General features: G+C 39.8%; 1 protein-coding gene across 1 annotated transcript; it reads right to left on the bottom strand.

The window, feature by feature from the left end:
• Positions 1-576: 576 nt before the first annotated feature.
• On the bottom strand, positions 577-17920 carry mfn1b (mitofusin 1b). Its single transcript, XM_038715801.1, has 18 exons — positions 17769-17920; positions 17156-17313; positions 16806-16941; positions 16065-16227; positions 14945-15069; positions 14633-14741; positions 13996-14103; positions 13448-13601; positions 12941-13008; positions 10686-10807; positions 10245-10371; positions 9682-9786; positions 9428-9530; positions 4239-4465; positions 3923-4096; positions 3269-3465; positions 2664-2798; positions 577-1737 (listed from the first exon to the last, which is right to left on the bottom strand). Exons 2-18 carry the CDS (start codon positions 17301-17303, stop codon positions 1668-1670), a joined length of 2271 nt encoding a protein of 756 aa, XP_038571729.1. The 5' UTR covers positions 17304-17313; positions 17769-17920; the 3' UTR covers positions 577-1667.
• Between the last annotated feature and the right edge of the window lie 195 nt (positions 17921-18115).

Here is an 18115-nt window from a genome sequence, read left to right as displayed (position 1 = left end):
TATATAGATATATATAATTAGTATTTGCTTCTGTTTTTGACACAAAATTGAAACAATAGAAAGTAGTAAACTTATTTGATTCTAGACAGAATAGTTAGTTCTGGACAAATTACCATTTTTACAGTTAATTAACAATTTTTCTTTTTCACAGCAAATATTTGGATTGCTTTAAGCCAAAAGCTCTACTGTATTTATATTAGTATTTAATTTTCACAGATGTTACATGTTAGTAGTAATTTTGATAGGTGCAACAAGTATAAAATGTAAAAAGCACAGCCATGGTTACTTTCTTTGCCTGCAAGTGGCAACATCCAAACGGTTATATCTGCAGGGCTACTCTCCTTTCCCATAGGTGACATGGGCTGATTAAAAGACATGCTGAATGCATTTCCTTACTCACAAAACATTTGTAAAGTTGCGCACATGGATGTGGTCCTCGTGTGCAATCCCAAAGTAGATGTGGGCCCAGCCGTACAAGCATTTCTCCGTAGTGCTACTGGAGGTCAAACAACTCCATAGGGTACCTTTTAAAACAGTGTTCTCAAAGGAACGTCTTTCAAATAAATGCACAACAGGTCAGTTTTTGGATTGTGGCAGATTTAATACAATCAGGCAAATCTGGGAGGTATTTCAACACACAAGGAAAGGCAATTTTACAAGTGTAGACTGGTGTAATTGTCATTACAAGTCTAATGGGTATAAATAAAATAGGATATTATAAAATGAGGATTTCCAAAGCCTTTCATCTATACAGTGAAGATAATTAGAAAATGGAACATGAACGTACAGTATGTTAAAGACATGCTTTCCCTTTCTACTAAAATTATTTCTCAGTGAATTTACACTAACTAGGTCCATATAATCAAAACATCTGTTCTCTTTGATTATTAAATCCATTTCTTTTTTGTTGCCAACTTACAGCAGATCATGTGTCTGGACAAATACATGTGCCGTATAACAGACACGCAAACTTCATTTGCTCCCCAAATGTTAGTCCCCCCCCCTGCCAAAAAGAAGGCATATTCACAGAAGCACGTTGATGTCAAAATGTAGCACCCGACCGGTAGCCTTCACGCCAACCGAGATTATATCGCCATCATCTTTGCACACCGTGAGTCCAAGTTAATTTGTTTTACAGTTTGCTGTTTTTCAAGCACGTGATGAATAGCTGAGGAGGAGAGGAAAATACTTTCATGTCTGGGCCTTTACTTTCTGTCCACTAAGAGTGAAACTGACAATTGTATTCATTATCAATTAATCTTTTTATTTTTAGTCTACAAAATGTCAAAAAATAATGAGAAGTGGCCATTTAGTTACCAAAAACACCAAATAGTCAATTTGAAACAACATCATCTTCAAATTGACCATTTGGTGTGGCAACAACAAAAACATTTCCTTTTTTCATTCAAATGACACAAAAGAACTGAACCTTTACATTTGAAAAGCTGCAGAAGTTTAGTTTCCCTGCTGATTATCAAAATATCTATAGATAGATTTCTTTTCGTTTGACCAGTCGATTAATCCATTCATCTTTTCAGCACTACTGTCCACACAGAAAACTGTAGTGTAAAGTTTAAGTCGTGATCGGGCGTGGTAAGGCAGCGCCTGGTTGAGGAATGACTGGCTCAACAAGAACCAAGCTGTGTGAAGTGATGAAGCAGAACAGCTCACTGCTGAGGCTGCAGGTACTCGTTTGTGAACTCCGCCAACTGTCTCTCCAGATCTGTCGCTTTATGTCTGCAGAGAGAAGAAACACGTCACAACTTCATCCAAAACACTAATCAAGTAAAGCTTATTGTAATCAAATTTATTTCCAACAGTTAATTTCATATTTTCAGAACTGTTCTGCTGAGCATGCACTATGTAGTATTTTTTTAACAGCTATTTTCTATGCCTTGCACACCCAAATTTTCACATTACCTTGACTAATTAGATCTCTACTAAGGCTGAAGTTGGGTGTCAACAAATTGTAGGTACTTCATAATAATGGTGCAAGTTGTCCGGCCTTAACAGGTGCAAAGAGGTTTATTTAGTAAACATAAGTGTGTGTGGGTGAGCAATTAGGTGCTTTAAAATTTCATTCATTTTAGAGACTAAAATGAACATCATCAACTGCATTTACAGAGTAAGTGTTCAATCAGTTGTGATACTGAAGCTGCAGCTTTAGTAAACATTCTCCAAAGCATTAAAAAATTTAACGCATCTCTCTCTCTATCTCTGAATTGAAATCCCTGCGTTATGAGTACTACTCATTTTATCACATTCTTTAAAGAACTAATTTAGCCAATTTCCACCCATAGTTTGATATATTGAGACACAACAATGTACACTTAATCAATACTCTAAATTAAAGGAAGCTCTATTTGTTCACAAGTATAGATGGAGCAGCGGCAATACAAATTCATTTGAATTACACATCTGTTGACTGACAGCAGGGTTGTGCAGCAAGCTTGAGTTGGAAAAAAACCCATCAAATTCTTTGCCAGGTCTGGCAAATTTGACTAAGTTTGAATGTAGAATTTGATCGTTTCCAGGACTGTGCTGTTACTCTAGTATCATTCACATTATGTGAGATATTCATTTTCCCCAGACTAGATCTTCCCAAATTCTAAGGCAGTCAATCTGTTCATGTTGTCCCCAGTAAGAGCAGGAGCCGGACTGACCGTAGGCTCTTGGAGTGGCTCTGGACTGTCTCCAGCTGATCTATCTTAGCTGTCAGTTGGCGGATTTCAGCCTCCAGCTCTTTCTGTGTCTGGTCCACCTGCTGACAGAGCCGAGCAAAGGTCGTAGCCATCTCCCTGGCAACACAGAGGGCACAGCGTCTCAGTGCTTATTTATTTAGCTCTGCTACAAAGGGGAAGGCTGGGTGGGGCACAGAGGAGGGTGGAGCAGGTGTGTGCGTGTGTGTGCGTGTGTATATAAATTAAAAACATTATGGGGAGTCAGGCTTTGTCAATAGGCTTAAATACCACCGACAGGGGATTTCACCCTAACCCCATCAAAGACAAACTATTACTATTAACATTATGATGCAGTAAGAGCTTAATACAATATAACATCAAATGACAAATAAATTTATTATCCTACTGGCCTTGCCATAGTGATGAAAATGGCTATAATCTCTGTACATATCAATACAAAATCATCTTCAATTGGAGACCTTACTTTGTAATTGTCACACACTGTATAGCGAGTCCACATTTCACATACTGCTCTGTCTACTTGTTCTACTATAAAATGACAGAAATGATGCGGCATCAGGACTTACTGTTGAACCTGGTGGCTACAGTTTGCACTGGTAAAGCTGACGATGAGCTGCAGCTTCTCGGTTGCGTAGTCCACAAACTGGCGCTTCAGAGCGCGCTCTTTTGCCCTTGTGGTCCAAGTGAGTCTCTCATACAGGTACAGCAAGCCATACATTGAGGCTGACAGGGCAATCAGCCGCCACCCAACTGTTCTATACACCTTAGAAAATAAATAAACAAACAGAAGCCAGGTTAGCACCCTTACAGTTAGACTGGCCTAACTAAAAGAAAACCTACATTATCAGGAATGGTTTGCAGTGTCATGTCATAAAAATGGAGTCATCAGGGTTTACCTTTGCATTCAAATCTTTAAACCTCATATTTATAATACACTACTAGTTGTTTCTTTTGTTGCCATAATCTACAGCAGACACAATGCTGCCAAATGAATTTTTGACAACAAACAATATTTTAAATATCTTTCTATGCAAACTGTTATTGCACAATTAGAAGCAGAAATGTGACATCTAATAAGAGAAAACTCATAATGTTAAGCAAAGTCAACCTTGAAACAATCTTTTAGTCGCAAAATATTTATTTTGACAAAAGACAGAACACTATGTGTAACATTATGTGTACATTTATCCTGGAAGCTGACAATTTTGGAAACAACATACCACTCCCCCAACGATGACAATGCTCATTGAAGTGCGAGAGGTGAGGGACGCCACGTTGTTTGCAATGACTACCATCAGGTCCTCCTGGGTCATGAGAGCCGTCTCGTGGTTGGGCTGGGATATCGTGGAGGGGGGTCCTGAGGAGGGCGTACAGGCCAGTGCTGGTCGAGAGGACTGAGTAATGACAGAGTTTTCTTCACTATACATTTTCTATGGTGTTTATGTGAACATTTGTATTATTATTAACACTAAATATCACAATATGAATCACAGAAGACATAATAGAACTCTCTACCAAAGTCTTTCCAGCCTGTACCTGGAAGTTGTGGTCCACCAGTTTGAGAGCTCTCTGCGCGTTGACAGATCCAAGGAAGCGGTGGACTAATGCTGTCCAGCCCAACGAAAACTGAAACTCAATGTTCTCCTGGAAGTCGCTGCAAAGTTTGGCGCAGTTAAGGTCGTAACTCAGGTCAAACTTCCTGCTGGGCACCAGCATGTGGACTTGGCTCTGGGCCGAAGAGGGAAGCAGAGGGAGCATGCTCTCTGGAGAGTGTGAGAATTACAATAAACAGGGGATAAACAGAAATCAACAGCATCATTGTATCATAGCTTAGTAAACATGCACCGGTGCACAATATTTCACACTATTAGTCCGTTTTTATCTCTGGTCCCATTCCCACAGTTGGTCGCGGTGCTGGCCGCTTCAGTAGACTCCTTGGCCTCCATGACTGGCTCCAGTCCGCCTGCAGGGCTCATCGTGTGTGTTATGTGGATAATTTTAATATTTTCTGGCAAAGAATGTCTCTTTTTAAGACAGACGGACTTCACCCAAACAAATGGCGCTCAGAAATGTTAGCTGCGCACATACAGCATGTGGTGCGGTCCACACATGATTTATGTGAATGACTAATCATTCAAGCAGCACACCTGGACACACCACCGCTCACTGAACAGATCTCTGCTTCACTGCCACAAACAACTGTCTCCACCTGCTCGCATGTAAAGCCGTCTGCTCCCAGCGCTGTTCCACAGACTTCTATTCCTGTCATCATCACGCATAGACCAGTAAACCGAAATGTGCACATCCCACACAGAAATAATAGTAATCTCTTAAGGATTAGGACAACTGCACCAACTCCAGCACCCAGAACAAACTCATTTAAAATGGCTCTCTTCAATGTGAGATCACTTTCAAGTAATGATTTTATCTTGTCTGCAAATCTAGATTTTATGTTTTTAACTGAATCCTGGTTGCAGATGAATGACTATAGCCAGCTAGCTGAACTGTGTCCGCCTCAATATGATTGCTTTAGTCAACCGAGGGTCAGTGGTCGTGGTGGTGGGCTAGTGAGCGTGTATAGGAAAAATTTTAAATGTCATCAAGTACGCTGTGATGAATTTAACTCCTTTGAAGTTCTCACTCTTAAAGTTGGAGGGCTGCAACCTATCATATTTGTTATAATTTATCGCCCCCCAAAACCACCTGGAGGATTTTTAGCAGAACTTCCTGAATTTTTATCTACTCTGGTTTTAAATTATGACAGAATTGTTCTTTGTGGTGATTTTAATATTCATGTTGATGACCCCAACAATGTTAATGCAACTAACTTTTTAAATATGGCCACTTCTTTTCACTTCAAACAACATGTCAAAGGGCAAACACATAACCGTGGTCATACACTGGACTTGGTTTTTACCCTGGGTGTCAGCATTTCCTCTGTGGAATTGGTGGACATGACCATATCTGACCACAGATGTATTGTTTTTAGCTGCGATTCGCCTGTTACTCATGCCGCCTCACCAAGCTCTGTGTGTTCTCGCATCTTTAATGAACAAAGTGTTTCAAAGTTTTGCGCATTCTTTCAGAGCCAAAGCCAACACCTGTCTGATTCCAACACCAACAATCTGGTCAATCACTTCAATCATATCTGCTTGTCGTCACTAAATATTACTGCTCCTCTAAAGGTTAGGCCTACGTCTAAAGCTAGTAAGCAACCATGGATAAATGACAGCATTCGCAGCCTAAAAAGGGAATGCAGGAAAGCAGAGCGCAGATGGAAAAAATCTAGTCTCCAAGTCCATTATCTCAGTCTGAAGGATTTATTAATTAACTACAATAACATGGTTAAGGATGCGAGAACACACTATTTTTCTGAACTCATTACTACACATAAACACAATCCCAGGTTTCTGTTTAAGACTGTGGATCAGCTGGTAAACCCAACCCCTCCTTGTGCCTCAGCTGGAAGTAATGATGACTGTGAATTGTTTTTATCTTATTTTACCAATAAGGTAGTGTCAATCAGAGCCTCTATTACCCCCACTGCCTCTTACTCAGAGGTTCCTCACCAGCAACAAGAGACTTTTAACCAGTTTTATCCCATCGACTTGTCTGAGCTTTTAAAAACAGTATCACAAATGAGAGTGTCCTCCAGCCCACTTGATGTAATACTTTCAGTAAAAATTTTGTAGGTAATCGATTCTGTTGGGCCCCATTTGATCTCTGTTTTCAACAGCTCCCTATCTACTGGTTGTGTCTCTGATTATTTTTAAAACGGCTTGCATGAACCCACTTTTAAAGAAACCTGGTTTAGATCCCTCCCTCCCACATAATTTTAGACCAATTTCAAAACTGCCTTTTATTGCAAAGATTCTAGAAAGAATTGTGTCCAAACAGCTGCTCAATGTGCTGGAAAATAACAAATTATTTGAAAAGTTTCAGTCTGGTTTTAGGAAGTACCACAGCACTGAGACTGCCCTGCTTAAAGTCACCAATGACCTTTTAATGTCTGCCGATGAAGGTATGTGCTCAGTCCTTGTACTCCTGGACCTTAGCGCTGCTTTTGACACCATTGATCACAACATCATGTTAGACAGACTGAGGCACTGGGTGGGGATCTCTGGTACTGCCCTAGAATGGTTTTCATCCTACCTGTCAAATAGGAAGTTTTGTGTGTCTGTAAACAACTATGTCTCCTCATTCTGTCCAGTTAAATATGGTGTGCCTCAGGGGTCGGTCTTGGGACCCACTTTGTTTTTCTTGTATCTGCTTCCCCTTGGACATATTATCCATAAACATGGCATTTCTTTTCATATTTATGCTGATGACACTCAAATATACTTGCCCGTCAGATCTACAGACCCTGGAATGCTGAGTTCACTTAACAACTGCCTTTGTGAAGTTAAAAAATGGATGTCAAATAATTTCCTCCAGCTGAACTCAGACAAAACAGAAATCCTGGTCATCGGGTCTCAGCAGATGGCTGCCATCTGCTGGTTCCCTAGTAAATCACATTAAGCCTGTGGCAAAGAACCTTGGTGTTTGGTTTGATAGTAATTTAAATTTCGAGCAGCACACCACAAAGCTTGTTCAATCATGTTTTTATCAACTTAGAAATATAGCAAAAATTCGATCTATGTTAACTTTTAAGGACACCGAGACCATTTTACACGCCTTCATCTCATCACGCCTGGATTATTGCAACAGCCTTTTCACCTGTTTAACCCAAAAATCTATTGATCGACTCCAGACTGTCCAGAACTCAGCTGCCAGGCTTTTAACCAGAACAAAGAAATATGACCACATTACTCCTATTTTAGCTTCATTACACTGGCTCCCAGTATGTTTTAGAATTGACATTAAAATTCTATTGATCACTTTTAAAGCTCTTCATGGCCTCTCGCCTTGTTATATTTCTGAACTTTTAGTCCAATACACACCAGCACGTACCTTGAGATCCTCGGGCAGAGGTCTGTTGTCTGTTCCAGAGTCTCGACTGAAAACTTAAGGGGACAGAGCGTTTGCAGTCAGGGCCCCGAGGCTCTGGAACAGCCTGCCCGAGGAAATCAGGTCGGCTGAGTCAGTGAACTCTTTTAAGTCCCTTCTTAAAACATACTTCTATAGGAGAGCTTTTCCCGATCTTATTTGACTTTATTTTATCCCTTTTATTTTATTTTACTAATTTTATATTAATTTTTCATGCTCTTTTCTTGTTTTTTTTTTGTATTATTCTTTACACTTGTTAAAGCACTTTGTAACTTGTTTTTGAAAAGTGCTCTACAAATAAGGATTATTATATTATTATTATTAAGGGACTAATTCCAAATACCGTAAAACTTTGATTGATAGCCCGGGCTTTTATTTGCTAAAAATCACTGAACTGACCCTGCCTATATTTGGGACAGGTGTCCATATGGGACAGGCCTTTAATTCCTTTGTGAAATAAGCTACTATGAAACAGTTTATTCACAACTTATTTTTATAAAAGCTGTTTTGATTCTTTTGATCAGTGGACCCTTACAGACTAAAGGAATATAAATAATCAAGGAACGGACACATTCGGACTAAACGAGCACTTCAAATGTAACGGGAGCAGCACACTCCCCCCCCGCCCCCTACAGACCTACATTTATTTGTCAAAATGTGTTCCCACACCAGGCCAGTAAACAAGGTGGCCGGCTATTTGGGACTCTGCTATTAATTGAAGTTTTACAGTAAGAAGTACTTTCACTTTCGGTGCATTGTATAGCTAATAATTATTTAATGGGCAGAAACAACAACACCACGTTATCATAGTGGTCTGTAAAGCTAAAAAAAGTACATTTGATAAGAATATTTCAGCTTTTGTTTCTCTCTCCTTAGGGAGAAAGAAAAATAAAAACACAAACACACACAAAAAAAATAAATTATTCACACCACAATTTCATAACTGTCCTTTTCATCAGAGGTCACATTAACACCTTTTCAACATCACTGTCACCGAGCACAGCTTGCATGCGTGCCTGACACAGTGACGCATTTGTAGCATAATAGGGCTTGGGATGATGGCATTTGGCGAGGAGGGTAAATATAGCAGTGCACTGGGTGTTGCAGACCATAGCCTGAGTACCCAAAAGGTTTTGACTAAGTTTAGCAACAGTCTCTAAATGAGCGATAGGAGAGAAAAAACTATGGTGGACAGGAAATGTGGTCTGAGGTCATTGTTTTTTATGAAAACATGATTTCTTCCATGGCCTATTAAGCAAGGAAAGGCTCTGAGGAAACTATCATTTTAGACAACGAATCATCTATTCTAGTCTTTCATCTATTAGTATCTATATGTATTATTATATTATTATGATGGTATACACATATTAATACTCATACCCAAGAATACAAATATCATAAATGACCTGGATTTGACCAAGAGAAAGCTATAATCACTGATCGTGTCTATTAAATTCACTTTGATCATTAAGATGTAAATGTTAGGATTTAAAATAAATTTTTTATGCAGTGTGTTGCCATAGATTAATAGTTGCAACTTCAGATCATTCACTGAGTGGGACTATTTTACACTATTACTTTTTTAAATTTTCTTAAGGGCTACAGGCTGAGGTCAAAGCATGCGCGCAACAGAATTGTTCTGGTCAAGCCTCGAGACAACAGAAACATGGACAAAGCAGCTCAGTGCAACAAAGGCGATCTCATTATCGTGCACACAATTATGTCTGCGGTTTAATTACCGATCATGTATGACTGAGAGGACTGGACAGAGGCGTAGACGGCATCGGAGCAGCGGTAGGCCAAGTTCTTGCCCATCCCCTCCTCCACGTGAGCCAGCAGTTCCTGCCAACAGCGAATGTCAGAGAGACCGTCAGAGAAAGCGGTCAATAAAGAAACAAATGTACACGTGCTACTCTGGTCTCTAGTTTAAGAGCGCACCTAAAGATTGTTGGCCAGGAAAGGTGTGATCAAGAAAAACTGGGCCTCTACTTACAGACTTGTAGATCTTGAGGACATGCGGTGAAGGGTGGAAGTCAGCGTGGAACTCGTCAACGATTACGTGGAGACGGCAGATCTCCTCTCCCATGGCGCTGGATACCTGAATGACACACACAGCCCGACCAGAGTTATCAGTCAGCTACAGCACATCACCACAGGAGCAGGCAGGCCTTCTGTGTCTTACTCAAAGAACCACCAGCAGCACCATCAGGACTCAAGCTGCTGCATTAAATGGCATATATTGTTATTTCTGATGGAACGTAAACCTGTAAAACTACTTCTTGTTCTTGCTCTGGGCATCAACATGATATTCAAATTTCAGTACTGACTTTGCATGCAGCTGTAGTATCACATTTATATATACAGGAGGGACTATACTGAAACTATCATTTAGAGTAGAAACAATTAGTAGATACTAATTTTGATCCATCTTCTCAAACATTTTCTGATTGTATAGTCTTCTGTGATGATTTAAATGATGAAAACAACTGTTTATTTAAATCAGAACACTTAAACAGGACATTCACCAGTTCTTCCACCAGCTGTCGCCTACATTACCTTAGATTCCACATTCTCACTGATGGCCTTGATCTTCTTCTTGATATCGTCGATCAGCAAGTTGAGTTGATTCTTGACAAACTCCAGCCGGTCCATCTGATACTCTCGGTCCTCAAGCGCCGCCACTCTGAAGCCCCACAAACAGGAAGTAGAGTCATAAATGCAAACTAGCGGCTGAACGATTTCACAGTTGAAAAAGTTTTAAGGCGCAAGTAGAAAGTAGAATTTTTGAGAAATCCATTGATTTATCCCTCCATTATTAAACAAAATGGCCTTAAAATCGTGTTAAACCTACATGTTTTCTCATTTGTTTTGTTGATTACCTCTATAAGCGCTTCATGGCGTTGACAAAAGGAGACAATATCAGACTTCATTCATCTCTACCGGCCTACTCCCACTAAAAGAGTATGGGGGGGGAGGTGCATGGAGCAAGATACTCGCCTCTTCTCTGCCGCCTCGATGTTGATGGCGTCCATGATGCTCTTGACTTTTTCTGTGATCTGCTTGGCCCTGATAGTGTGCTGCTCAAACTTTGTTTTCACTGCTGACTGCGAGATACACTCCTGCGAGGCCATAACACACAGGTTTACTGTGACAGCTATAGGGGCCGCCGCTGCTGCTGGACAGGGTGCGTGAACTCACACCCTACCAGGGACGAACAGAGGACAAGATAAGACACCTGCTGCTTTAAACTTAAGAGAAGAAAAGAAATGGAAACACAGGTGTGGAAATGACAAGCAGCAGTGTGTCTATCTTGTGTCCCACAGCCCACATATTGTAAAGTCACAGTAATGTGTCGGTGAAGAAGCAGTGAAATTATAAAAACATCAGGTAAATACAATCAAGAATGCAAGTGAAAGAAAAAATAAATAATATACTGCAACATAAAAAAGTAGAAATGTTGTGTCATTTTGGGATATATTATATTATCTTGTGTTCAAGGACTATATATATATTTATTTGATAGACTCTGTTGTTCTTTGGTAAACAGTTCTTTGGTAAACAGTGCTATAATGATTTCAGGATTCAGGATCAAAACTCACAGCCCTCAAATACTGCCTTCTGTACTCATGATCTCACGGCTCCTCGACTATTATTTTCCTACTAAGCACTTCTCAACTCCTTATGATCAATATTATCAGTTGTCTGTCATGGTGATAATTCACTATTCTACTCATTAATCCATTTCAGGTCACTCAAAACAGACACACTATGTCAAGTGCAGCTGTTATTTGATCACTTTGATTATTATGAAATTAAAACCCATTTTTTAATACAATTTATGGTCCACATTTTTTTTGCAATAGTCATTCAATGTATTGGCATTCTGTAATCATCTCTCTATAACGTATGTATTGTTAGTGCATTCCCACGCTGAATTAATATTGCATTCACATCTAAGTGGGATTCACAGGATGCATGCATGTAGTCCATCTTAATTTTATGTAATTGATAACAGGCTCACGGTTTACTCTTCACTCTCTTAACAGTGTTATCAGAGCATTAAGTTACTGCTTACGCGAAGTGAACATCTCTTACTGACACTGCTTCGGATTAAAAGCTTTCAAATGGGGAAACCCGGAGGGGCAGAGTTCTTTATTAAAAACAACATACGTTTGTTTGGCTCACTGTAAACAGATACTGTGCACCAGTTGCTCTTCTTGTTTTATTTCTAAAAAAGTAGATGCTCAACAAATGTTTCCTGCTCCTACGATTCTTGGACATGTATTAAACCACACTTGCTGTTACCACGGTGACCACGGGCGTCACCAAATTTTAAGGATTATAATAATCTTATAATTTTTCCAAGTATGAACACAATTCACTTCCTGCTAGTTAAAAATCTGAACAAGATGCAACAAAACACAGAAATAACAAGAAAACTCAACAATCAAAATTGTTACTGCAGAACAAAATCAAAGTGGAATGAAAACAAACAAGATGCCGTCGCCTAAGTGAATCTAGACTTCAGCAATGAAGACGCAGGTTGATGGAAAAGGCACAGTGATTGGTCCAGAAGGCCCTGAGGCCTCCAGCTTGACATTGCATGGTTGGTGACGAAACCTAACCACTAAGCCGCTGCTCAGGTTAATAGTTACTGTTAGGAGAAGGACTTTGGTTACTTCTCGTTTTATTCAATAATCTCAAAACACACGCTTCTACAAACACGCAAGCGCGCACACAAATACATACACACACGCACGCACAATTGTATTTCTCAAATGCCCAAGGAGTTTGTGTAACTGGAACAGTAATTCATTAATTAAGTTCTGGTTCACAGCATGATAAAGCAGCCTGTCTGTATCTGCCTGTATATTTTCCCTTCTCTCTACAATTGGAACGCTATCTCACCAGCAGCAGCCAGAATTTGCTTAGCTCTTTCTGATATACCAACTGCAGTGTTCATCAGTCTATCGGCTATAACAGCATGTAAAACCTGCTGTTTTTGGCTTGACACTGATTTCACCTCAGAGGCATACCCGTTGAGATGTCTTTCTGGTTGCAAATATACCAGTGTCTCTTCACATATATGCCAAAATAAATGAAAACTGCTAAACTCTAACTCTAAATATGTCTCTCCAGATTCCGACAGGAAGTAGATTTTGCTTTGAGAAGTGAGTATGAAGTTATTGGAAGATTTGCACAGGACACACACACACACACACACACACACACACACACACACACACACACACCTCAAACCTCCTCTCAAAGCTTTGGAACTCCTTCAGTCTCTCCTGGAAGCCCTCAGCCAGGGCTCCACCTGTTGGATGAAATGATCACATTGTATGTAAAAATGAAACATACTTGCTATTAATGCACAAATCCACAATTTGCATCAGCACAGAGACTTTATCCTACATTAGGTGTTAAATACATAACTGTTGATCTTTTTTAAACATTCTAGATCACTTTCATTGCTGCAATCACCATTTCCATTAGTGTTTTGTCATTTGCAACATGAATGCAGTTTAGTGCTCCCCAAAAAAGCTCAATTAAAAATGTGGTATGTATTAAAAAATAAACATGTATATGAAAACCTATATCCAAATTTCACGTAAAGTCTCAAGATTGTTTTTACCATTTCAACAGATGTTGGTTTGATAAACAGTTCATCCTAAAGCGTGTATTAAACATAAAGATATGAATACTGTTCCTCCATCTTCCACAAATACAGCATCAGCCACCACGTGAAGCCTCACCTGTTTCAGGCATGCCCTGTGCGCGCTGCATGCGGGAGTTGAGGACCTCTTTGGCAGAGACAAAGAAAATGTGGTTGGGTGCCTTATCGCGGTCTACAACCTTCAGCTCCTCTACCAGGAAGTTCACACAACGGTCTGTGTGCTGTTTCCTTACCTGGAGGAAGAGGCGTCACATTCTTAGGTTGTACAATTTTATTTAATTTCCAATCAATAAAAAATAATAAATCATAAAAATCAGTAAGAGATCCATGGCTGAAAATTAGTTAATGTAAGTACTATTTTCATTGCAAACACTGTAGTTTAGTGTTCAGTTAAACCAACTTACAAAAGAATCATGTTTCTTTTTTACCTAAACCTAGTGGTTTCTAGCCAAGCAGATAGTTGTGCTTTTATGAGACCAACCTCGGCCCATAAAAGCTGATGTTTGTATTTTTATCTGCTCTTCATGTTCATTTTTACAAAAATCTCTTAACAAAATTATAACAATCTGTAACAACAAAATGTTGTTGTTAATGACATGAGACAGATCCGACAGACGGTTGACTCACATCTTCCATGTATTCTGGCTCGTTTGCCGAGGCATCCCAGCGGTTGTTGAGGATGAAGATGTTGGGCTTCGACAGACGTTCATTCACTTTGTGGAAAAAGTGCTTTTCCTAGACAGTGACGAGAGATGCATAAGAGTGATGCTGGTTTTGACTCAATAAAAATGCTTCATTTTCACCAAGACAGCAAAGGGCACGATTTCAGGACCACGAAAAAAAATGGTCCACCGACATGTGGACCATTTTTTGCTATTTGACTATCCTACATTATTTACATAGTGGCCTGGGTTAATTTCCTTTGAATAGCCCAGAGGAGAATATGTGTTTGCTTTCCCTTTAAGAGCTGCTGCTGGGTTAAGCCCTTCTGTGATTGACTGTTACTCCAGCTGCACATGGCTGGATACAAACACAGGCAGCCACATTCTCCACTCTGTAATCAGCTCAGCATTGAAAACATCCACACTGGCCTTTTTAGTGCACATAAGTGACACTCTGAAAGTACAGGTGTACAGTCAACATTAATAGTTATTCCCTGATGTAGTATAAAAACCAACAATGGCTAAACCCTTACACCAACATCTAGCATAAATTTCGCAGGTTATCGGCCAGATATGATCTTCATGAGGCTCAGAGACATTACCGTGTTCATAAGTGTGGATTCAGAGTTGGCCACCAGCACAAAGACATCAGCATCCAGGCAAAACTTGTCAATCCAGCTGTCCAGTTGTGTCGTGACATCTGTCCCTGGGCTACAGAGTGGAAGAGCGGTCAAATGCGTGACATCTACAAAATATGTGAAGTAATATGTCCACTTGAGCTTGATTTTTTTCCCCCTGCACGTTACTGCACTTATCTGTGTAAATCCCACTTTTTTTAAATGTCTCAGAAACTGTCAAATTGATATTTACAAACTTGTCCAGAATTCCCAGATGCGATACATAGATCCCGTTACCTGTCTACAAGCACCAGATCGTCTCGGAGAAGAGCACACTTGGTCTTTGGCCAAAACACACGGACGAGACAGCCAGCGTCCAGACTCTCATCCATGTGGAGCGCATGCGCCAGCTGGTTTACAGTCTTCAGAAGAGACGTAAACAGACTGACATTATGGTTATGAATAAAGTAAACATCACCTACCATTAATGCGACAGCATTTTTCCTGTAATTGTAATAATGACTTAATATGATATATGTTTTGTCAAAACATTTGTTCTTTTAGTTTTTACTACATCTAAAGAAAGGCTTCCATACTTTTAAGATAGTAGCATTTTCAAGTTAATTATTTCACTTTTAAAACCAGAAGGTATAGTTTACAGTATCAGGGGTTAAGTATTTAACAGTGAAATGTCATTAAGTAATTTTCATTAGAAATGTATTACGCTACCAGAATTCCTATACTAACAACTCCCATTGTCTTGACATTACCAGCTAGTAAAGTTCGTTGCACTATAAAGTCTGCATGATTTTCTCACACTCCAGACAGCACCATATAAAAGCACTCAACAGATTAACATATTAATATAAGAGGCACAGAATAAAGCTGATGAAGCTGCTTCATGTGCTGAACCCGTGACAACTTCATTCCATTCAGTGGGTTCAAGTTAAGAGAGAGCGGAGTCCGCCACATCAGGCTTACATTTCAGACACCTGACACCACCGTGAATAACCTGCATACCTGTGTCTGTTTACATGGCTATAGGTTGAGGCAGCATTTGCTCAATTCACACATGGAAATTTGGGAAGTGAACACGGGCCAGTTGGAATTTCTGTGTTAAAAAAACTATTTAATGTTACCTGCACCTATTTATTTGTTACCTGTAACAAATATAATCTTTGTAATTGGGTGACAACTGATGGTCAGATTAGTGAACATGGCCAGATTTTGGTGTGTGCGTAAAACCTTCCCCATTTATGAACAGAAGTACAAAGCAGTTCTCAATAATCAAGAACAAGCTTCCCAAAGCAGCTCCGAGGTATGAAAATGTGTGAATGGGAGACAGACCAGTGCTCATAAAAGACAAACAGAGCAATCCAAACCTTCCTTGCAAAATTGTTTTTAAAATAACTTTTACCTTGATGCTCTTCTCCTCATCAGAGCCCTCCGTCTTGAGGTAGGCCTTGTCGTCATCAGTGCCCTCCACACTCAGGAAGCAGTTAGTGGTGTGGCCAATCCCGCTAGGCAGCACTCGGTCCCTCAGCATGGCATTGACCACTGTGCTTTTACCATTACTGGTCCTAAATACAAACAAAACAGTCAGTAACTGAAGGTGAAGCCAAATCATTTTATTTCAAATTACTCTCTAAAATGAATCAAGATTAGCTTTAACTGTTGATGCAAAACACATATGCGGCTACTAATAGGTCAGAGTGAGAAGATAACGTGGTTAGAAATGTGTTCAACGTCAGGGGGGTTCAAGAAACTGCACTGACACTCCAACTCATTGCTGAAACTAGCTTTGAATTTTTCTCTGACACATCCTCAAACTGTGCTTTGGATTTAAAGCCTTTCCTTTGCGTCAGTGCAGAGCACAACATGGTCCAATAAAATCAGTGTAAACTCAACTATGCAGAATTGGTTTTAACAATATAAAAATGAATGACGTGACAATACCTTTTCAAGGACTCTAGGCAAATAAAAAACAAAAGTGAAAGCACAAACTGCCACCCAAATAAGTTTGACTAGTTTAACTTACACACCCTTGCACACATTCGAGTCTGTAAATGTTGCTCTTACGGAAAAAATACTTTTTTGAGAATAACATAAGAACAGTGTTAAAGACAATACCCTATATCTAAGGTGTGTACGTATTTACCTGCCAAAAAAGGCCACTTTCATGTGTCTGCGTGCCAGCACCTCCTTAATGACAGCAAGTTTATCAGCATACGCTTGAATCTCCAACTTTTGGTCCTGACTCGCAATGTTCTCCAAAGCTTTATTCCCACAGGTTTCTGTCCAACACACAGACATACAAGGCACACTTCATTAGCCATCCAAACTGACAGACCTGACTGACAGATAATAAACATGACGCCAATGTCAAATGATTACCATGTGCAGCTATTAGTGCCGTGATCCTGTTAGCATAATTACTCTCCAATAAAATAAATATTACATCACTACAGCTGACTGACAAATGGTACACATCAAATCAAAGCGTCTCACCTTCTACAAACTCTGAAGTCTCTTTCACATAGTTCAGTAGTTGTTCAAAAACATCGCTTATCTTCTTCTTGGCCACAACAAAGTGCTTCAGAGGGGAAAACTCCCCCCGAGCAGAGTCTGACCGTCTGAGTGGAGGGGCTGCAGCCATGGTGTTCAATCTGAACACAGAGAGGGATCAAACAGGGCAAACACGCTTTATCAGTGGACATGGATAATCTAGTTGACATCCTGATCATATAATCATATTGTTTGGATCAAGCTAGACGGCGTGTGTTTGTCATAAGATTGCAGTTGTACAACTTGTCAGCAGGAAAGTTGACTGACCAAAACTTGACGTTAGCGAAGTTATCTAGCACTGTTACTGAAGACATCATAGAAGTTAGCAGTGACATCATGCAACTTCGACACGTGATAACAACAGATAATGTCTATAAAGATACATGTGTTTGTCTGTTCTCAACTATTATGACTACTATTTAAAAATGTTATGTTAAACCGGCGGCGGACGCGTGTGGCTGCCAAACAAGCTAACAGATTAAGCTAACTTGCTGCCGTTACAAGCGGCACAGCTGTAGTCTTAGCACTGCTAACTAGCGGTATTGTTTTTCCTTACCACAGTCCCAAGATCTCTTCTCATAACACAAACAATATTGATCCGCGGCGACAACACAGAGAGTCCCTTCCCTCACTGAAAGATGACTTGATGTAAACCTGGCTAACCTTCTGTTTGTATCCTTTAATGGCACCAGGTCACAATAGAAAGTAGACTTCCGGAACAAATTTCAAAATAAAACATTGACGTTGCGTCCCAATGACAAGCATTTGACTGTGGTTGGATAAGTTTTGTTTAACTCCTACTCACTTGCACATGTTTTACATAGCTGTTTTAGTTATCTTTAAAGCTCAACTGATTCAACTGGTTGTGATTTTACATTTTCATTTTTAAGGTTGGTATTTTAC

The sequence above is a fragment of the Micropterus salmoides genome, unplaced genomic scaffold (genome assembly GCF_014851395.1).
Source record: "Micropterus salmoides isolate LMB-PRFRI ecotype aquatic unplaced genomic scaffold, ASM1485139v1 Ms_hic_scaffold_13, whole genome shotgun sequence".
Classification (NCBI taxonomy): Eukaryota; Metazoa; Chordata; class Actinopteri; order Centrarchiformes; family Centrarchidae; genus Micropterus; species Micropterus salmoides.
This window is presented reverse-complemented; position numbering and strand designations above follow the sequence as displayed.